Source organism: Megascapheus bottae, chromosome 18 (genome assembly GCF_031878675.1).
Source record: "Megascapheus bottae isolate mThoBot1 chromosome 18, mThoBot2.hap1, whole genome shotgun sequence".
NCBI classification, from domain to species: Eukaryota; Metazoa; Chordata; class Mammalia; order Rodentia; family Geomyidae; genus Megascapheus; species Megascapheus bottae.
Window position 1 is genome coordinate 21,868,327 of NC_143526.1, and position 19,483 is coordinate 21,887,809.

A 19,483-nucleotide genomic window follows, 5' to 3' on the forward strand; every position below is an offset into this window, starting at 1 on the left:
AGAATTATGAGATCAGGAACAAATGTAAAGTCAAGGCCAAATCACTCAAATACTATATAGAACATCACTGTAAAATAATTACTGAGGCCCATAACAAGCATAAAAAAAATCTTATTTTTCCAAATGCTCACAGCGTTAGTGAAGTAGATAATGATGTCATTCTCATCTTATTTTTTTTTTAAAGTTTTAGCAAGGATTTACTCTAGTATAGCAGGATTAAAGTAGGAAGAAATAGAGAAAAATTTCTGCTCCTCATGCAGGAAACATGAGTGCAAAATGATTTCTGTACTATAGTTGAAGAAATAGGTGCTCAGAGAAAGGTAACACAATTCACCTCCATCACTTCACAAGTGAAGCCACAGATGAATATGGGAATGCAGAATAAAGCTAATGCTAGTTTTGTTTGCTGGAACTCTTTCCTCGAAACTTGATGACTTAAATTTCAAGAAATACTATAAAAGAACTAGCTTGAGTAGAAAATCGAGTATTACAAATACTAATCTACACATGCTACTACAATGAGAAGTGGGATGCTAGACCTAAATACACGCCTCAGCAAAATCCATATGATGCTTTTGTGTAACACATACTTTTTTTCTCTTACCTCATGCCACACAAAATATACCATGTATATGCTCATGCATATATGTGAGTATGTAGGGTAACCATTAATTAATTACATAGTGCTCTGGTTCTCAAAATCAGAACATCATTGTCACATGTTACTGTCATGTGACAAAGTGACACATAGGAAGCCTAATTTCCTGTATTACTTAATGATGGGTATTCTAAAAACATACCACCAGACACATACCTAAAAGGAGAACAAGTAAACACCATGTATCTTTACATTATTAGGGTAAACAGATACTGTACTCTTAGGACATTTCAGTATACTAAAATTCCCAGGGAATGTGAAATTCAAAGACACTCAATCCCTACTCTACTTGTCACTTCTTCAACCAAATGTTCTTCAAACTGACACTAAAGAAATAGTGAGGACTCTGGAAAGCAGTTTGGAGGTTCTTCAAAAATCTAAACATAGATCTTCCCTACAATCCAGCCACACCACTCCTAGGCATCTACGCTGAGCAACATGACCCAGGATACAATAAAGGACATTTGCACAGCCATGTTCATCGCTGCACTATTCACAATAGCCAAGCAATGGAAACAACTGAGATGCCCCACCACAGATGAATGGATACAAAAAATGTGCTACATATATACAATGGAGTTCTACACAGCCACCAGGCAAGATAAAATAATGGCATTTTCTGGGAAGTGGATGGAACTAGAGCAAATCATGTTGAGAGAGGATCAAAATGCACATGGTCTCCCTGATAGGTGGGTATTAGATCTAAACAATACAAGAGCAATGACTCAATTTTGGGGTATTCCAGGTCACTGACATGAATTTGGAGATATAAATAAATCTATATAGACATATAGGTCTATAATAGCTCAATTTTAATTATGTTCTTAAATTTATGTGCCATTGATTGCATATAGAGATTTTTTCTTGAATACTTGACTATAGAACATGACATTTGAAATATGATATAAAAACTCAGTTTTAATAATTAAAAAAAGAAATAATGAGGAAAGATGGGCAGAACAGTCATCATAATAGTACTATGCCTTCCACATTTCTTCTTACTGTTCCCCTCACTGACTCCTTTCAGTCCTGCTAAAACAGGACTAGGGTACACAGCTTTCCAAGGAAAAAATGCAATCTTTGCTCTCAAATTCATCATTTCCAGACCCCTGAATCTGGAACAGGAGAACGTGGGAGATAGTCATGTGAATGCTTACTTTGAGACTACTTTGGACAGTTTTAGTGGTTGTTAATTATTTCCTATTTCCTACTTCAGTGTCTTGTGAAAGAAAGGAACAATCTAAATATACACATGTACAACAAATAGTGGATCCAGTGTGTGTACAACAATCATAACCTGGAAATGAGCTAGTGATTTTTAAAAGCATTTGGTTGTTGTGGTTTCCTTGAATCTGTGTCTATAGAGAAATTACCTTGCAAAATATAGAACAATGATGCCCTCTACAGCCCTCATGGAGAATTCAAGGTAGTTAGTTACTAAAGTAATACAGTTGGTAACTCTATTTTGCTAATAAGAATTTTGTATTTCATAAAATAAGTCATAAAGACAGATGCTTTGAATGAGAAAAAGTCTCAATAACTAACTCTATGTAGTTAACTAACTCTATGTAGTTAATATATAATCTTGAAAAACAGAGAGAAGCAAATTCTACATACTGTCATTTTGGTTATTTAACAGACTGTTTTGTTTTTTAGTTCATGATCCAAATGTTTTCATGCTGATTGACTGTTTTCAAAAGAATTGTTAAAAGCATTTTCAAAGGAGCTCACATATAGATCCTTCTCAGGAAATATATCTGATAACTGTACATAAAAACACATGCACATACAGCAACAAGTAGAAAAGCTGTATAAAACATGACAATAAGCAGCACTTAGCAGTCAAAAGTATAGGCACATACACAAACACACAGACACACACACAGACACACACACACACACACACACACACATCAATCAGCATGAAAACATTTGGATCATGAACTAAAGAACAAAACAAGATACCTGGAAAAGCTGATGGGCATGGACCAAAGAAAATCAACAAACAAGGAGAGAATTACAGACTCTATCATTACTGGAAATGCAAATGCGTCCATTTTATCCATTTTGTAGGGATAAGTGGGCCTTTTCCCCAAGTTTCAGGATAGAAAAAAATGGGTCAAAGGTAAAGAGGAAGGGAACAGTAACAACCAGCATGCTTTATGTCTAGCTGGAGAGTTAATAGTATTATCCGATTAAACAAAAGGAATTACTGTGATCATTTACACAAAAAAGTAGCATAATGAAAATGCAAAGAAAACAATGCCCAGGCATTTGTCTCCTTGATTAGAACAAGAAAGGCAGAGATCTTTGAGACTTTAACCAAGAAAAAGAACAAGGACAAAGTTTAGAAGTGGAAAGAAAGGAGGGAGCAAACCAGAGATACTTTGCAGAAGATGATTAAGTGACTGAATGAAGGACAAAACATCACTGGTAATACTAGGAATTTGCTAATGTAAAAGCCAGTTTAAAAAGTTTTTCTCGGTGAGTATGCCCTACCTAAAAGCTGTAAGTTTAAAGTAGAATTAACTGGGTAACTTCTGGCAAGCCTTTAGGAATTTTATTTGGACTCCCATCAAGTTATCAGCACATTTTGTTGAATGTGTTTACCAACAAGAACAATACAATAGAAATGATCATATACAATGAGGAAAGCTCTCAAGTTATAAAAGATTTATCATGTGGTCAGCCACTATACAGAATCACTGACTTCATGTTTTTAAAACAAAGTTCTTTAAAAAATAGATAGCAACATGGAGGACGGAAGATAAATTTAATTATCATAATGATCCTTTTCTCTAAAAAGTTTCACAAAGATAGATGTCTTTGTAAAACAACAAAAACATTCTCAAGGTTACAGGTCACATTCAAATTTATTTGTAGCAAAAGCATAATTAGTTTGTACATTATTTAATTAAGGCACTTCAGGTTTTTTTTCAATTTTATCTTTTCTTAAAACTTAGCAAATCAATACCTAGACCACAATCTATATGAAAAGATTTGCATAACACTTCTTTTCAGTGACTCACCAAATCAATTTTCAAATGAGTGCTCTGACACAGTCAGCACCACATTCCCAGTTAGGTAGACTAAAAACCTAGGACACAGGATTCAAGTGATTCATTGAGGCAAGCTATCAAGACAAAAGACCAATGACAGACCACTTGCTATTCAGCTCTCTCTTTCTCTGAAAATCTAAATCACAGCTCTTCATGTTTACTTTTACTATAATGGAGAAATTACTTTTAATTATTGGGATGTTTCCCTTTTCCTGGTATCCTAATGAATGCAATATGTAAGGTTATCTAAGGTTTACCTTCAGAACAGAACAAAGAATTGTAATTTCTCTAAAGGAGTAGAAAAGAAAACAGTATAGATATAAGGAGGAAAAAAGAGAAATAGAGGGAGACAGAGAAAAGAAATTTTAAAAAAGAGAGAGAGAAAAAGAAGGAAAGCAAGATAAACTCCTAAACATTCATCAATCTTTAAACCTCTTTCAAAATATAACTCAGGATTTGTATTCCCCCTCCCTCAATACCATAGAAAAAGTAAAATCTTTCTGCAACGGGTGGGAGAAGTAGGATGGGGTCATTACACATTCTCAGTGGGAGACAAAGCCAGATGCACATTCCAAGCAAATCTGGCTAGTCCAAGTTTTTCCTTAAATACAGATTGGTCTGCTTGTCACTAAGCCAGGTTTGGTCATCTTCCCAGGCTGTCATTGCTAGCAAAGCCAGGAATCCCTTCTAATTAATCAAGCCCTCTCAACAAAAATTTTCCCACCCACAATAAAGTGGGTTGGGGGAAGGGAAACAGTAAAGCAATCTTTGTAGTGAAAAGAATTCTGGACTTTAGTGTAATACCTCACTAATCCAAGAAAACAGATGCAGGAAACAGGAAATGATCTACAGAGACAGACAATGAGGTAGGAAACTTTCACAATACAGCTTTTCTGGAACCCAAGTTAAACATTTAAATTTTAAAATATAAGTATCATGGGGAAAGTCTGGCAACATTGTATACTTTTTAAAGCCAGGGATGGACCCATAAACTTTGCTGTAGATAATCAGATACATTACAGATAATTTTTATTCAGATTTTCCCCTAAAACTCTGCATAAGTGTCCAATCTAATTCTTGCTTCTAGTTGCAAAGTAATGTCCTTCCTTTTGCCTTGCCAATTTATCCAATCCTCACAGACAATTTAACTCAATATAATTTCCTTGAGTGCGTTCTCTGCCAATGTGCAAGAGTACAGAAGGATGCAACCATTTAGATTTGTTTTGTTAGCTACCCTGGAGAGATAGCTCAATGGTATAGCACCTAGATTGGATTCCAAGGACCACCAAGAACCACATAAAAAATAATTAAATAAACCTATACTGTCTTATTAGACAGCTGTAGTAACAACTGTTACTATTTATACCTAATGAACATTTGAAATGTGCTATTAGAAATTGCAAAAATGATATTTTATGCATAATACACATATAAATTAATGTATCTATGTATAGATATTTCAAAATTCAAAGGCAGGAAGACCTTTGCTGCAACTACTCACCTCTGCCAGTGTAGCATAAAATTAGTCAAACAAATAGGGGTAGCTGTATGCCAATAAAACTTCATTTACAAAATTTTCAGCTGCCATGTAGACTATAATTTACTAACCCATCTGGTCCAGACTTTCCTCTTATAATAAGTCAGGGAACTTTAAAATACTAGGATGAGTGTAAAACTTGGATCAAAATCTCCTTGGTAACTGATAGGGGCATATATACCTGCTACTACTAATCTGTCAACTAAATCAAGAGTCACAGAAGTACAGGACAAAACTCCCTGCCACAAACTGCAGTGGTCCAGACGTTAGGAGAATCTGAAAGTTGTGATTTAAAGATTGTCATCCATTGCTGTCATTTCCTGGAAATCTAGACTAGGAGTCAGATATGATAATGAACTGATGGCCAATCCCATAAAAGTTAAGAGAAATAAAAAAAAAATAAAAAACCACTTAGGTCAGGAAGCTCAAGAACATCATCTTCATTTGAAAATGAATACACTGTTTACATGGAAAATTAGTATTATTTCAAAGGAAAACTTACAATAAACAAGCTAGTTGAAGGTGGTAGCAAACTCTTCGGTGTCCATCAGCTGTTCTTATTACTTTGGAAATCATACATTTTCAACCCAGAGTCAAACTGTGAATCTTCATAAATTAATGCATTAAAATGTCGGTGACCCATTTAGTTCTTACATATTAATGTACAGACACAAATTAAAGTAATTCATCAAACACAGGTATATCCAGTTCTCACCATCACCTACTAGAGGCATCAATATTGAAAATTTAGGTATTCATCATCATAACTTATAAATACTGTTTATAATTACATATGTTTTATTTTCAGTTGTCATGTATAGAAAGTTAGGATAATGATTACACCCAATGTCCTTCCCAAAGGTCACTGTCCTACTACGCCTTTCAAAACTTGAAGTTTTCAATATCATGAAACATAACCTATGTTCAATGCTGAGTCACTTACCATACTATCTAACTTTCCTATTTTGCACAATCATTTCCTCCCTTGGAGAATTAAGAAAGCTACAACACTTTATTGTCATTGCTGCTGTTAGTTTCCTATACTACTTTTCTTTCTAGAATTCTAAACTTTAATTTTCTTAATTCCTCTCTATTTTTTTAATTTATTGTTGATATAAGTTTACAGAAAAATAGGAAGTGAATCATAGCCTAGAGAATTTGTAGGTGGCAGGGTAAATTGCTAAACCCAAACCCATTATAACATAAAATGGGGCAGGAAACAACAAAATGATGAGGATGCAAGAACAACAAAAGAATAAAGAGCTAACTTTTTTTTTCTTAATATCTCACAGCAAAATCTCACCCACAGATAAATATGAAAAAACTTTGCCAGACCCTGGTGGCTCATGCCTGTAATCCTTGCTACTTAAGAAGCTGAGAAGAGGATCATAGTTCAAAGCTAGCCCAGATAGGAAAAAATAAAAATCCATGAGACTCTCATATCCAATTAATAACCAGAAAACTGGAAGTGGAGCTATGGTTCAAAGTAGAGCACAAGCCTTGAGCAAAAAAGCACAGGGACAGTGCCAAGGCCCAGGGTTCAAGCCCTGTAGCCAATAAAATAAAATAAATGAATAAGGAGAAGTCACTAAGTCTTTGGCATTACATCTTACAGGTCCCACCAATTAGAATGCCATCTTCAAAGTCTCCAATTTTCACTATTTAACCCAAAGCCAATCTCTGTAAGAAGTTAAGACAGTGCAAGGTGGATTAGATGAGCTGAAGTACTGTCTTCTCAGGGCATATCTATGCCACATACTTTCTTCTGCCATATTTCCTTTCCAAAAAAATTGCCTATCACCTTTATTCAAGTACCTTAAACAAGGATGGAATTATGTTTGTATACATTCACACATCTACATAAGCATATACTATTATCTATGTATTTATATATGCAGCATTTATGTATATATGGTACAGATCCTATATACTAAAATATATAATATATATACTATACTCATGTGTAGATATAGTATATATGTGTATTCTTATATGTTTTATATGAGAGGGGGCAGAGAGAAGAGAAAAAGAACTTATTTTCTACAAAAAGCTCTCTTGAGCTTGGAGTCCCAGGAGTTTGAACGAGTGGTAAAAGTGCTTGCCTAGCACGCACAAAGTCCCAGTTCTGATGCTTGGTATCACATACACAGAAAAAGCCAGAAGTGGTACTATGGCTCAAGTGGTAGAGCACGAGGCCTTGACAAAACCCAAGGGCTCAGGCCCTGAGATCAAACACTTAGAAAAATGAAGGTATTTTGTCATATATCAATTTAAAGTGATACTAGAAATTCCTCAGTAACAATATACACTTAAATAACAAATAGATCAAAATCAATCTCCATACAAATCTAAATTATTTTAACTTGAGCAATGACAAAATCCCCACCTCAACTCCATCTCTATAAAAATACGAAAAATAAACCTAATGTAGAAGATACTTAAAGAGAAATTTATAGTTCTAACTACAGAAGAAAGATTTTGATGGCTATCACTTAAGGTTCTCCCTTAAGAAACTATAAAAAAAAGAACCAATCCATCCAAGTAAGGAAGGAAATGAGATAGATAATAAAGGAAACCAATGAGAAAAAAGAAGCAAGTGCAAGCAGGGAGTGATTGCTCACACCTGTACTCCTAGCTACTCAGGAGGCTGAAATCTGAGGATCAAGGTTCAAATCCAGCCCAGGCACAAAAGGACCTGAGACTCTTATCTCCAATTAACCTCTAGAAAACTGGAAGTGAGGCTTGGCTAAAGGGTAAGGTGGTAGCCTGGAGCTGAAGAGCTCAGGGACAATGCCCAAGCCCAGGGGTAGGGCAGTAGACTTGAGCTGAAGAGCTCAGGGACAGCACCCAGAGTTCAAGTCCTATACCCCACAAAAAAAAAAAAAAAGCAAGTGCCTCTAGCCATACTAATCAATAACCATGTCTTTGGAAGGTTCAAGTCTATCTGAATATTTAGAACCAGGATATAAGAGTTAAGAAAGTGGACAGCTGGTGTTCTAATGCCCTAGAAGTACAGATGATTAAAAAAATATCAAACCAACCTTGTGAACCCACTTTAAGTCCCAGGTTATGAAAAACTTCAATTAATAATTTCATGTATACTTTCAGTGCCTAATACTATGCTTGAAACATGAATACATAATTTTGAGATATCCTCATATAATACTTTCTTGTTTGAAGTAGGTATGAAGTGGCTTATGCCTATAATCCCACCTACTTAGAAGCCTGAGATCTGATGATCAAAGCCAGTAGGGGCAGAAGTCCAAAGGCTATAGGATGGGGAGGATTGTTAGGTATATTTGTGTATGTGTGTGTACCTGTACACGTGCACACGTACACATACATACACAAATACACTTTCTAGTTTATATGGATAGCCTTGTCCATAATCAAATCTATAAATTTCATAGAAGTTAGTTTATTTTTCTTATTTTATGTTTTACTTTGTTCCTTTGAAAAACGGTAGCCTTTAAAAAACAAATTTCACTAAGGAGGTTTGTGTGGTGATTTGTCTCCAAGGACGCAACCTAGCAATTCCCCCATCCTGTAGTATTTGGTGCCTTTCAAAGAAGGAATTCTAATCTTTCTTCCCTCTGGACTGGCCTGTTCTGCCCATCAGAATGAGAATTGGCAGCTAAGACTACACATATAACTTTCTATCACTAGCAAATCATACTGCCTTAGTTTTGCAATTTTTATCTGGCTTCTCAAAACTCATGCACATGTTAAAGAGGAGCCCAAGCCATACAGAGTAACTGTGTGGAAAAAGAATTGATATACAGACTCAGGTGAGACTCCATCATCCATAGGTAACATTTACTGCACTGCAGGAGAGGAGTATGCCATCTTTGATGTCCATCCAAATTTAAATGAAGCCTGATATAAAGAAGAGAAACCAGCTGGGCACTGGTGGCTCATACCTGCAATCCTAGCTACTCAGGAGCCTGAGATCTGAGGATCCTGGTTCAAAGCCAACAAAGGATACCAAAGTCTGCGAGACTCTTACATTCACCTAACCACCAGAAAACTGGAAGAGGCACTGTGGCTCAAAGTAGTAAAGCAGTAGCCTTGAGCTCAAGGACAGAGCCCAAGACCAGAGTTCAAGTCCCACAAACCAACAGAGAAAAGAGAAAAGAGAAAGAGAGAGAAAAGAGAAAGAGAGAGAAAAGAGAGAGAAAGAGAGAGAGAGAGAGAGAGAGACAGAGAGAGAGAGAGACAGAGAGAGAGAGAGAGAGAGAGAGAGAGAGAGAGAGACAGAGAGAGAGAGAGAGAGAGAGAGAGAGAGAGAGAGATATCACCCATGGAGGCCAGGCAACTCTAGATATAATAAAATGGCTACTGTTTGTATGTGTGTGTGTGTGTGCGCGTGCTTGTCCCTGATCTTTCTCCCTCAAGGCTGATGTTCCAACCACTTACCCAATTTCATCATTTAAATATTAAACACAAAGATACAAGAAGCAAATACTAATAATGAAATCTATAAGCACTCAAGAAAGCATCGATTTGGTTAAAAATAAGATAAAATTGCAGTATTAAAAGATTTTATCTGGTCAATAAAGTACTGTAATTCATATTTTTCTATTTTCAACTAACACTAACACTAGTGTTCAGAGAACACTAACATATAGAAAATTACCTAAAGAATAGCCAACATATATGAATGTATCTATAGGAATTTAACCCTTGGTTGATTCTTCCTCTCCTTTCATACACAATCCACCCATTCTTTTATACCTGAGTATCAGCTCCAAACGTTAAGGGATAGAGAAGAAATATTTGTTTATAAGCTGAAAATTAAAGAATGTAGCTAAAGAGAAATCTCACTCTCAGGCATCCAGGAATAGCACTGTAATCTGTTTCTTTTACTCTGACATTTTATTTGTGCTGTTATAAGAAATCATGCCATAGAAGCACAATGTTAAAGACTGAATGATAATTTTTTAAATTAAGGAACATATCTGTAACATATCTCAGGAGGCTGAAATCAAGAACCCACAGTTCAAGTGCAGTGCTAGCCTTGAGCAAAAGAGCTCAAGAACAGTACTCGGGCTCTGAGTTCAAGCTGCAAGACCAGCACCCTCACCAAAACAAAGCATCTTGTACATAAGACTTTAAGCAAGGAAGTTCTCATTAACTATATGAACTATTTTCTCCCCATCTCAATCTCTTTAGAGGGCTTGAGGGTTGTGTTCAGGGTCTTACATTCAGTTGACTTATTTGCACAACTGGCACACTACCACATGAGCCTCACCTCCAGCTCAGCTTTGAAACAGTTATTTGGGGGATGGAGTCTCACAGACTTCTCAATGGATTGATTTGAGCTTTCTGAGTAGCCAGGATAAGAGATGTCTGTACTTGGCATTTACCCAATCATCCAGAAACAAGGACATACTAAATCCACTAGCACAACAATGTTCATTGCAGCATTTTTCACCATAGCAAAGACATGGAACCAACCTAGATGTCCCTCAGTTGATGAATGGATCAACAAGATGTGGTATTTGTACACAATGGAATTCTATGCTGCTGTCCGAAAGAATGACATCGCCCCATTTGTTAGGAAATGGAAAGACTTAGAAAAAAATCATATTAAGTGAAGCAAGCCAGACTCAAAGGAACTTAGGCTCAATGGTTTCTCTCATTTGTCATAATCAGTAGAAACCTTGGGCTCTACTAGCAGAGATCTGCAATAGAGCAAAACCTTGCTATATAAGGCCATATAATATGAAGCTAATTGAAAGGACCTCTAGGATATAGAAACAAAAGCCATATAATGAATGATTGTTGTCCTTAAGGTACTATGTTATCTCTCAGCTCTTTTACTGTCCCTTGGTTATCTTATATTGTTACAGTATCTCACTTTGTTATCTGATATATCGAATACAATTGTATTTGGTTATTTAAAATTGGATAGGGAAGCGGGGAAAACAAGATGGAGGGGTGGGAGGGAGGGTAATGGGGACCAAGACATGTGAAAGGGTATCAATGTATGTGAATTAATGCACCTTCTATCTGGCAAATATCATGTAACCCTTTTATTAATTACAATAAAAAACATAAAAAAGACAAAAAAAAAAAGATGTGAGCCATTGAAACCCAGCTCTCTACCTTACTCATAAAACAAAACATTTTAACGTGTCTATTTAAAGGTTTTAGTAGCTAATGAAAAGAATAGAAAGCTCAGAACTTCCATTTTTATTTAACACAAAACTCGCTCAACCTTTAAAAGGCTATTAAGGATTACTTACTTTAATGACAAATTTCTTAGATGTCATGTCTTAGGGATTTCCACAGAAACTACTGGATCTACAAAAGAAAAAAGTTACAATTAGGTATATCAAAGTCTCTTATATGCTTTTTATAGACTAGTTCACTAAAGAATTTAATTTGTGAAATGAATAGTTAATAATTCTCTTTTTTTTTTGTCAGTTATGGGGCTCCAACTCTGGACCTGGGCACTGTCTTTGAGCTCTTCAGCGCAAGGCTACCATCCTAGCCCTTGAGCCACAGGGCCACTTCTGTTTTTTAGTGGTTAATTGGAGATAAGAGTCTCTCGGTCTTTAGTGCTCAGGCTGGCTTTGAACCACGATCCTCAGATCTCAGCTTTCTGAGTAGCTAGGCATTAGCCACCACACCCAGCTATCAATCAAAATAATAGTAACTCAAAAACTATCTAAAGATTGTTTAAAGAAAAATCAATACCAATCCATCAGAGTCTATTTTAAAAATATAAGCATAAAGAAAACAAATCATTTTGAAAATAGTATTATCCTGATTACACTAGAGACATCAGAAAATACCTAGGTATTAATGTATCTTATGAAAACACAAAAGCCCTCAACAAAATGGTAGCAAACCTACTTTAGAATCATATAAAAGAAGATTACACATCATAATCAAGTTGAACATATTCCGAGAATAAAAAAAGTGCTTTAACATCTGAGAATGAATCAATATTTCACACATTCAGAAGGAAAAAAGTACTTTCTCATTTCAAATACAAATCAAAAAATCAATAAAAACCTTAAACACTTTTGATTTTAAAAGAATCTAGCATAACAGTAGTAGAAGGGTAGTCTTACCCTCACTAGACACATCTGTGAGAGACTTACAGCTAAAAATCATACTTAATGACACTGACTAAACATTTTCACCACCAGAGGTGGTGAAAACTAAATTCTCCCAATGGCCTAAAAGGAATTTCAAAAAGCACTGGCATCAGTGGTTTCCCAAGAAAACAGCCTACACATATGACTCTAAAGGCCATAGCCAAAAGCCCCACACCTGTACACAAAGATTCTGATCATCAATTTTATCTTCTACTCTCTATGCATGTAAGTAACCAGGAACACCTACCACTGAAGGCAAGATTCTATTATGAAAGAAAAGCAAAAAAAAAAAAAAAAATCATTACTTGGCTAAAACAGAGATTGGGAAGGGAAAGGGAAACTTTTTTTTTCCTAAAGGAAAGCTGGAGATAATGTATCCATGAAGCAAAAGATAGCATTTAAATAAAAGGGAGCTTTTGGAAAATGAAAATTTCACAGATAAAATTTAAAACTTTCTCAGAAACATCAGCAAAATAAAAATAAGGGGGAATTAAAAGACCAATACAGAAGGCCAAGTACAAAAAAATTAGGATGAAAACAGACCCATATTTGGTTGTATCTCACAGTGGAGACACAAAGAAACTAAAAAAATGTTGGGTCCAAGGGACAGGAGGTAGAGAGAGAAGGCAATCAATTGGGTGCCACAGTTGGGCCCCAATCACCCAAAGCAACTCTGGAAGCTAAAGGCCATGAAGAAAACAAAGTTCCAAGAAGACTTTCCTCAACTTCCAACTACACTTAAACATGAGGGAATTTTTAAAGAAATAGTCTTTAACAATGTCATGTTCTATGAATCCTTTCTCAGAAAGCTACTAAAGATGCATTTCACCAAAATGAGGAAATTAATGAAGAATAGAAAATATGTGGAACTATAGGAAGGCCAAGATAGGAGAAGGGCTGAGAAAAACTAGGATCCTAAAAGGATTTCCCTGCATGAAGCTTTGGGTACAAGAGAGAAGAATCAAACAGATTAGTGTCCAGGAGTGGCATGCCCTAAATGAAGTGTACAACTGGTAAGGAATGTGAGTCTGAATTGGGCCAAGTACATAAAAAGCTAAACGACTGAGTACTTAAGGCAATTAACTGCTTCCAAAATATATAAAATCTATTTGTTAAGAATATTTAACAAACAGCACTGTTTATAACAAATACTGCTCTAAACAATATTAGGGGGCTGGGGATTTAGCTCAGTGGAAGAGCCCTTGCCTGGCAAGTACAAAGCCCTGAGTTTGGTATTCAGCTGGGGGGGGGGGGGGGAGAAGGCTACTGTACAATATTAGAAAGATGGGGAATCTGAGTCTGTATATGCATATATAGTGGGATAAGCAATAAAGGGAATAAAAGCTGCATCCATACAGCATAATTACCTTCAAATTAAAGGCCCTCTGAGTAGCTTTGTAGAGAAAGAAAGCTAAGTGCCTATGGTAAAAATATAAATGTCAAAAAGCTTTTATTGCCAGAGCTATCAGCAAAAAGCCCATCATAATGAACATTTTAAATTTTGCTGCCTAGTTTCACAAAATTCTTGAAATCTGCAAAGAGATCAAATGTCCAAAGATGAATTTACATAAGCACAAAGAGAAGCCGAAATCTATCATGAATCTCAGAAATAATGCTTGTCCTGTGTTGTACATTCTTAAGCCCAGTTTATCTGGCATTCTTTTGCCAAGAGAACACTGATAATGAGTGACCCACCAAAAATATGTGTGTATGTGTGTCATGAGAGGGGACAGAAAGCTCTAAGATCCTCAGGAAAAGTAATTTAGGGAAGGCATGGAAGGAGATTATCCAATATCACATAATTGTCCTGTCATTTAAATACAGAGCAGAGATAAACTCTATAATAAAGAAAGTCCATGACCTTCTAGATTATTCTGTGGGAAAATCCAGAGTACTCTGAAATTCCCATTTGTCTTTCTTGTAGCATTGCTGGCCTGTGTCACAAATGAAAGCAGCCACCCCAGTTAAAAAGATCAGAAATTAACTTTAGACTGCTAATATCTGAATTTCAAAACTGATCTAGAAAATTATCACCCTGATAATTGGAAGCACAACAACACTACAGAACGTCTGGGGTTACAACTGTTAATTCTAGAATGAAAAAAAATCAAGCCAGGTATAGTGACTCAATCCCAGCACTAAAGAGGATTTTAAGTTGGAGGTCCTCATGGACCACACAGGAAGACCCTGTCTCAAAAAGCTGGAAAGAAAAAAAAAAGCCACTTCACTACTTGTCATGCTGGTTTTACTGGTAACTCTAACTCCTCAGGAGCTGAGTATAAGTTCAAAGCCAGCCTGGGCAGAAAAGTCTGCAAGACTCCATCTCTAAAGTATCTCTAAAATAAGGCAAAAAGGAAGACTATTGGAAGCATAGCTCAAATGGTAGAATACCAGCTCAGCAAGCAATCTGAGCCTAGTAGGAGGCCGAGTTCAAATCCTAATACTGGGAAAAGGGAAATAAGAGAGGAGAAAAAAGGGGAGGGGGAAGGAAAGAGAAAAGAGGGAGTGGAAGCAGAGAGACAAAAAAGCATCAATGAACAGGATCAGTGAATGGGCTCAAGCTTGTAGTCTTAGATATGTAGGAAGCTGAGATCTGAGTGAGGATCACAGCTAGAAGCTGACCTGCACAGAAAGTCCAGAAGGTTTATCTCCAATTAACCACCAGAAAACCAGAAGTGACACTGTGGATAAAAATAGTAGAGTACCAACCTTGAATGAAGAAGGTCAGGGACATCAGCCAGGCCTTGAGTTCAAGCCCCATGACTTACCCGCCCCCACCCCCCAAAATTTTATATATATATATATATATATATATATATATATATAGAGAGAGAGAGAGAGAGAGAGAGAGAGAGAGAGAGAGAGAGAGAGAATGGAATCACAAACTTTAGCAAAAACAAGAAGAAATGAAAATGAGCAAAAGTCTTACTGGTGATAACTTATAGCTTGAAAATACAAGGTCAATGTGACAAAGAACTAATTTTCTATAGTCTCAGGCAACAATTTTCAATGCTAATATATGCTTGTAAAAAACAAAAGCAACAGAATTCTCATCAATAAAAAGAAATGCTAGCAACAAAATTAGGACACTGTTTTCTTTTCCTTGTCATTTAATGCAGGCCAAATATTTAAATTCTCTACCAAGACTAATTCCACAGTCCAGTCCTTCTGTGTGTTCTGTCATTCTAGTCTCATTCCAGTGAGATGACCCTCACTGGCCAAGTGAGCTGGCTTCCACATCACCTATGTCCACAGTTTTCTTATAGGCAACACAGAATTAATACTGAATCTTGTCAAAAAGGACACAGGCCTCCACACATGGTGAAGTAACATCCACAAGTGAAACACATCCCTTCAAATTCAAATTGTCTTATAATTAACACTTCTAAACAGCTCTGATTTGAGTAAAACACAGTAACACTATTTTCTTAAATGAGGCATTCCTTTTTTTATGTATCTTTATTATAATTAATAGAAGAGTTATATTATATTCACCAGATAGAAGGTGTATTACTTCACAAATATTGATACCCTTTCTCAAGGCATTCCTTTTTTTAAACTCAAAGCAAAAAGATTTTAATGGCTCACAGCCTGTAATTCTAGCTACTCAGGAGCATGAAATCTGAGGATCCTGGTTTGAAGCCAGCCAAGAAAGTAAAGTTCATGAGAGTCCTATCACCAAAAGGCTGGAAATGGAGCTGTGCCTCAAATGGTAGAGTACTTGAGCAAAAAAAGTTCGGTGCTCAGGCCCTGGGTTCAAGCCATAGGACCAACATAAACAAGAAAAAAAACAAAACAAAAAAAAAAGGTACAGCCACTAAAATTTACAGAAGAGGGGAAGCTTCATGCTATCATTGACTTGGCTTTGCAAATCTGTACTTTGCTGCCTAATAAGGTTTCTAATGGGCATGGATTACTGTCTTTAGTCTTTAAAAAGTAATATATAAATAGTATATTTATAGACTCTGATTCAAGCTTGTAATCACAGAACTCTGTAAGGTAAGAGCTCTAGTTTGTATCCAGCCAGGCCAACAAAGGAACACTGTCTCTGAAAAGAGATAACAACCCTGGTAGTAAACGCTTAGGATCTCAGTAACCTGTAATCCTAGCTAGTGAAGCAAAATGATAGCAAGTTTAGGCCAGCTTTGACAACTCAGAAAAACACTCTTTAAAAAATAAATAAAAAAAAAAAAATGTTAAGCCAGGCACAGTGGCTCATGCCTTTAATCCTAGCTACTCAGGAGGCTGAGATCTGAGGATGGAGGTTCAAAGCCAGCCTGGGCACTAAAGACCATGAGATTCTTATCTTCAATTAACCACCAGAAAACCAGAAGTGGTGCTGTGGCTCAAGGGGTAGGTCTGTAGCCTGGAGCTGAAGAGCTCAGGGACAGTGCCCAGGCCTACAGCTCAAGCCCCAAGGCCAACAAAAAAATTTTTTTTGTTACAGAAAAGAAAAAGGACAATGTATCCAGTGTGTATGTGTTTGATTCCCAATACAAAATTTTAAAAGGAAAGCAGGAATCTACAGAAAATCAATACAGGCATCACCAAGCACTGGTCTACTCTCACAGTTCAAACCTATGACCTAGAGCACACTACACAAGCACTCTACCACTGAGCTATATACCCAACCCCACATTTTGCATTTTAAATTATGTTTTATTCACAAAGAATCAATGCATTGACTACACAGAGGCATGTATAAAGTCCTAGCACACACACATTCTACTACTGTTATCTTTTGGCCTCACTGTACATAGAAAGTCTGGTTACCAAATAAGTTTGTTTTTTTTTTAAATTTAGGTAAGGTAGCAAAGAACAAGCAATATGAAAATGAGCACAGTCAAAATAAAAAGCAATGCAAATGACTATCAACTGGTCCAATAAATAAATTGCTTATATCCACACAACATAATACTACTCAGCAATTTAAAAAGAATGAGTAGGGAAGGAGATCAGTGTGAGAGACTTAATCTAACATACACAAAGCCTGATCGCCAACAACTAGCAAGGATGGGTCTGAAACAATTATAGTGAATGAATGAAGCCAGATTCCACTCAAAAACACGAAGACTTTTAGGTGAAAACCTAGGAAATGAAAATTTACCTATAGTGATATTATCAGTAGTTGCCTATGTAACAAAAGAAACTAGAGGAATTACAAAGAAGAGGAATCCTTTGAGAGTAATAGATATGTTCACTATTTTGTTTGTGGCAATTGTTTCATTGATGTAATGCATTTAAAGTAATACACCAACTTGTTCATTTTAAATAGATACAGCTTAGTGCATAATAATTTTGTCAAAGAATTATAATATCTTTCCCTCAACAGTTTATATAAATTGGCAAAATCATAATAAGTTAAAAATAATTGGCAGTTTTGGGACTTGAACTCAGGGCCTGGGCACTGTCCCTGAGTTTCTTTTACTCAGGCTTGAGGCACAGTGCCACTTCTGGCTTTTTCTGTTTATATGGTATGAAAGAATCAAATCCAGGACTTCATGCATGCTAGGAAACCACTCTACCAGTAAGCCACATTCCCAGCCCCGAATGCTTAAACATATACACACACACACACACACACACACGTATTTGAAATTGATATAGCCATTACTATTTGACTGGCACTTCCTGTATTAGTTTATTAAACTTTCACATCAAGTCCACTTCACAGAAGAGGAAGCCCAGACACCAGAGGGCTGAGTTGTGTGTGTGTGTGGAGGGGGGGGCGGTCAGAGCTGGTACATGAAGGACACAGAATTTGAACCTAAGAATTGTGGTTCCAGAGTTAATTTCCTTACCCAGAATGCTCTGCCATCAGTTACAATATGCTGTATAGTATATAAGAATTTGAAACCATTCATAGTGTAGTGTAATACGGGCGAACAGCGGTAGTCCTGGCACTTGAGAGGCTGAGACCCCAGTATTTGAGTTTGAGGTCAGCCTAGGAACAATAATGAAACTGTTTCAAAAGGACCAAATAACTAGTTAGAATAAACTTAACACTTCAACATGCTTTAAAAATAGATTAATTGGGACTCTGTCCCTGCATCCCCTCACCCACATTTGACCACTACCTTTCAAACATGCCATAAGCTGGTAATACCTTATAAATCTGGATAAAAAGCACAGGTGGTGTGAGATGGGGTGTGGGGAGAGAAGGCTTCACCTTTCGCCTTATGCCCTATATCTGAGCTCCTTAAACTTTAAGGAAGCCTCTTGAGAAAGAGTCCGCCTCAACCGATTTGAAAGGAGACTTGATGTATTTTCTAACCGGTTCTCGGGTAGGTGGGAGGGTCTTTTGAACTAGGTCCTAATTTGATACAACTGGTCGTACCTTCAGTTAGGTGACTGACAAAATACCATGACATGCAATCAATAAAGGGGAGGCAGCAGAAAGCGAGGACTAGGTTCTTCAGGACCCCACACTGTTTCCCCACCACCACCACCACCACCACCACCACCACCACCACTTTTCTCCTGGTCAGTGTGATGGAACAAAGGTTTCAAGAGGTCTTCAGTTTAATGCTCACCTAAGGAATGAATGAATGAATGAATGGGAAGGACATACAAACGCCAAGTCTGCACTGACATCCCATCCGAAATTCTCTTCAGATATAACCTCCATTCAAAACTCCGGCCCCTGTTCTTGGGCTCCCCTACTTTGTAGCTCCCCGAAAACAAGAGAGGTGGAAGCACTGAAGTCAAAATGTAAGGCAAACACAAACCCAATCCGCAGAGCACCCCGGGGGAGAGGAGATGGGCACACAGCCTAGGCCAAAGGGTGCAAACCCCCTTAGGTGGCTCTTACCTACGACGACCACGGAGAGGGCTGGGGTCCCAGGCCTTCTCGGGTCCAGTGCCGTGGACTAGTCGGCGCCGGTGGCAGCTCGGGCTTTTGAAAAGGATGCCTGGTGGCAGAACCAATCTCCAAGAAGCCGCTGAGGTTTGTATTTCCGGCCTCCTTCCCCTTTCCCAGGAGGCCTCGCGCGCGGGCTTGGGGGCGGGGCAGCTCTCGCCCAAACACAAGATGAGCCTCAGGAGCTTCACTTCCCGGTGATGCCACCGCCAGGACTTAAGATGGCGGCACAGCGGTCACAGAGACCAGCGCGGATCCCGC

At 37.3% G+C, this 19,483-nt stretch overlaps 1 protein-coding gene across 1 annotated transcript in view; it reads right to left on the reverse strand.

The window, feature by feature from the left end:
* The window catches only part of Slx4ip (SLX4 interacting protein), a 136,661-nt gene extending 117,317 nt beyond the window's left edge, over window positions 1-19,344 (reverse strand). Inside the window, 2 exon segments of the mRNA XM_090351990.1 lie at window positions 11,503-11,560; window positions 19,175-19,344. Coding sequence (XP_090208116.1) covers window positions 11,503-11,529 — 27 coding nt within the window. The 5' untranslated portion in view covers window positions 11,530-11,560; window positions 19,175-19,344.
* Between the last annotated feature and the right edge of the window lie 139 nt (window positions 19,345-19,483).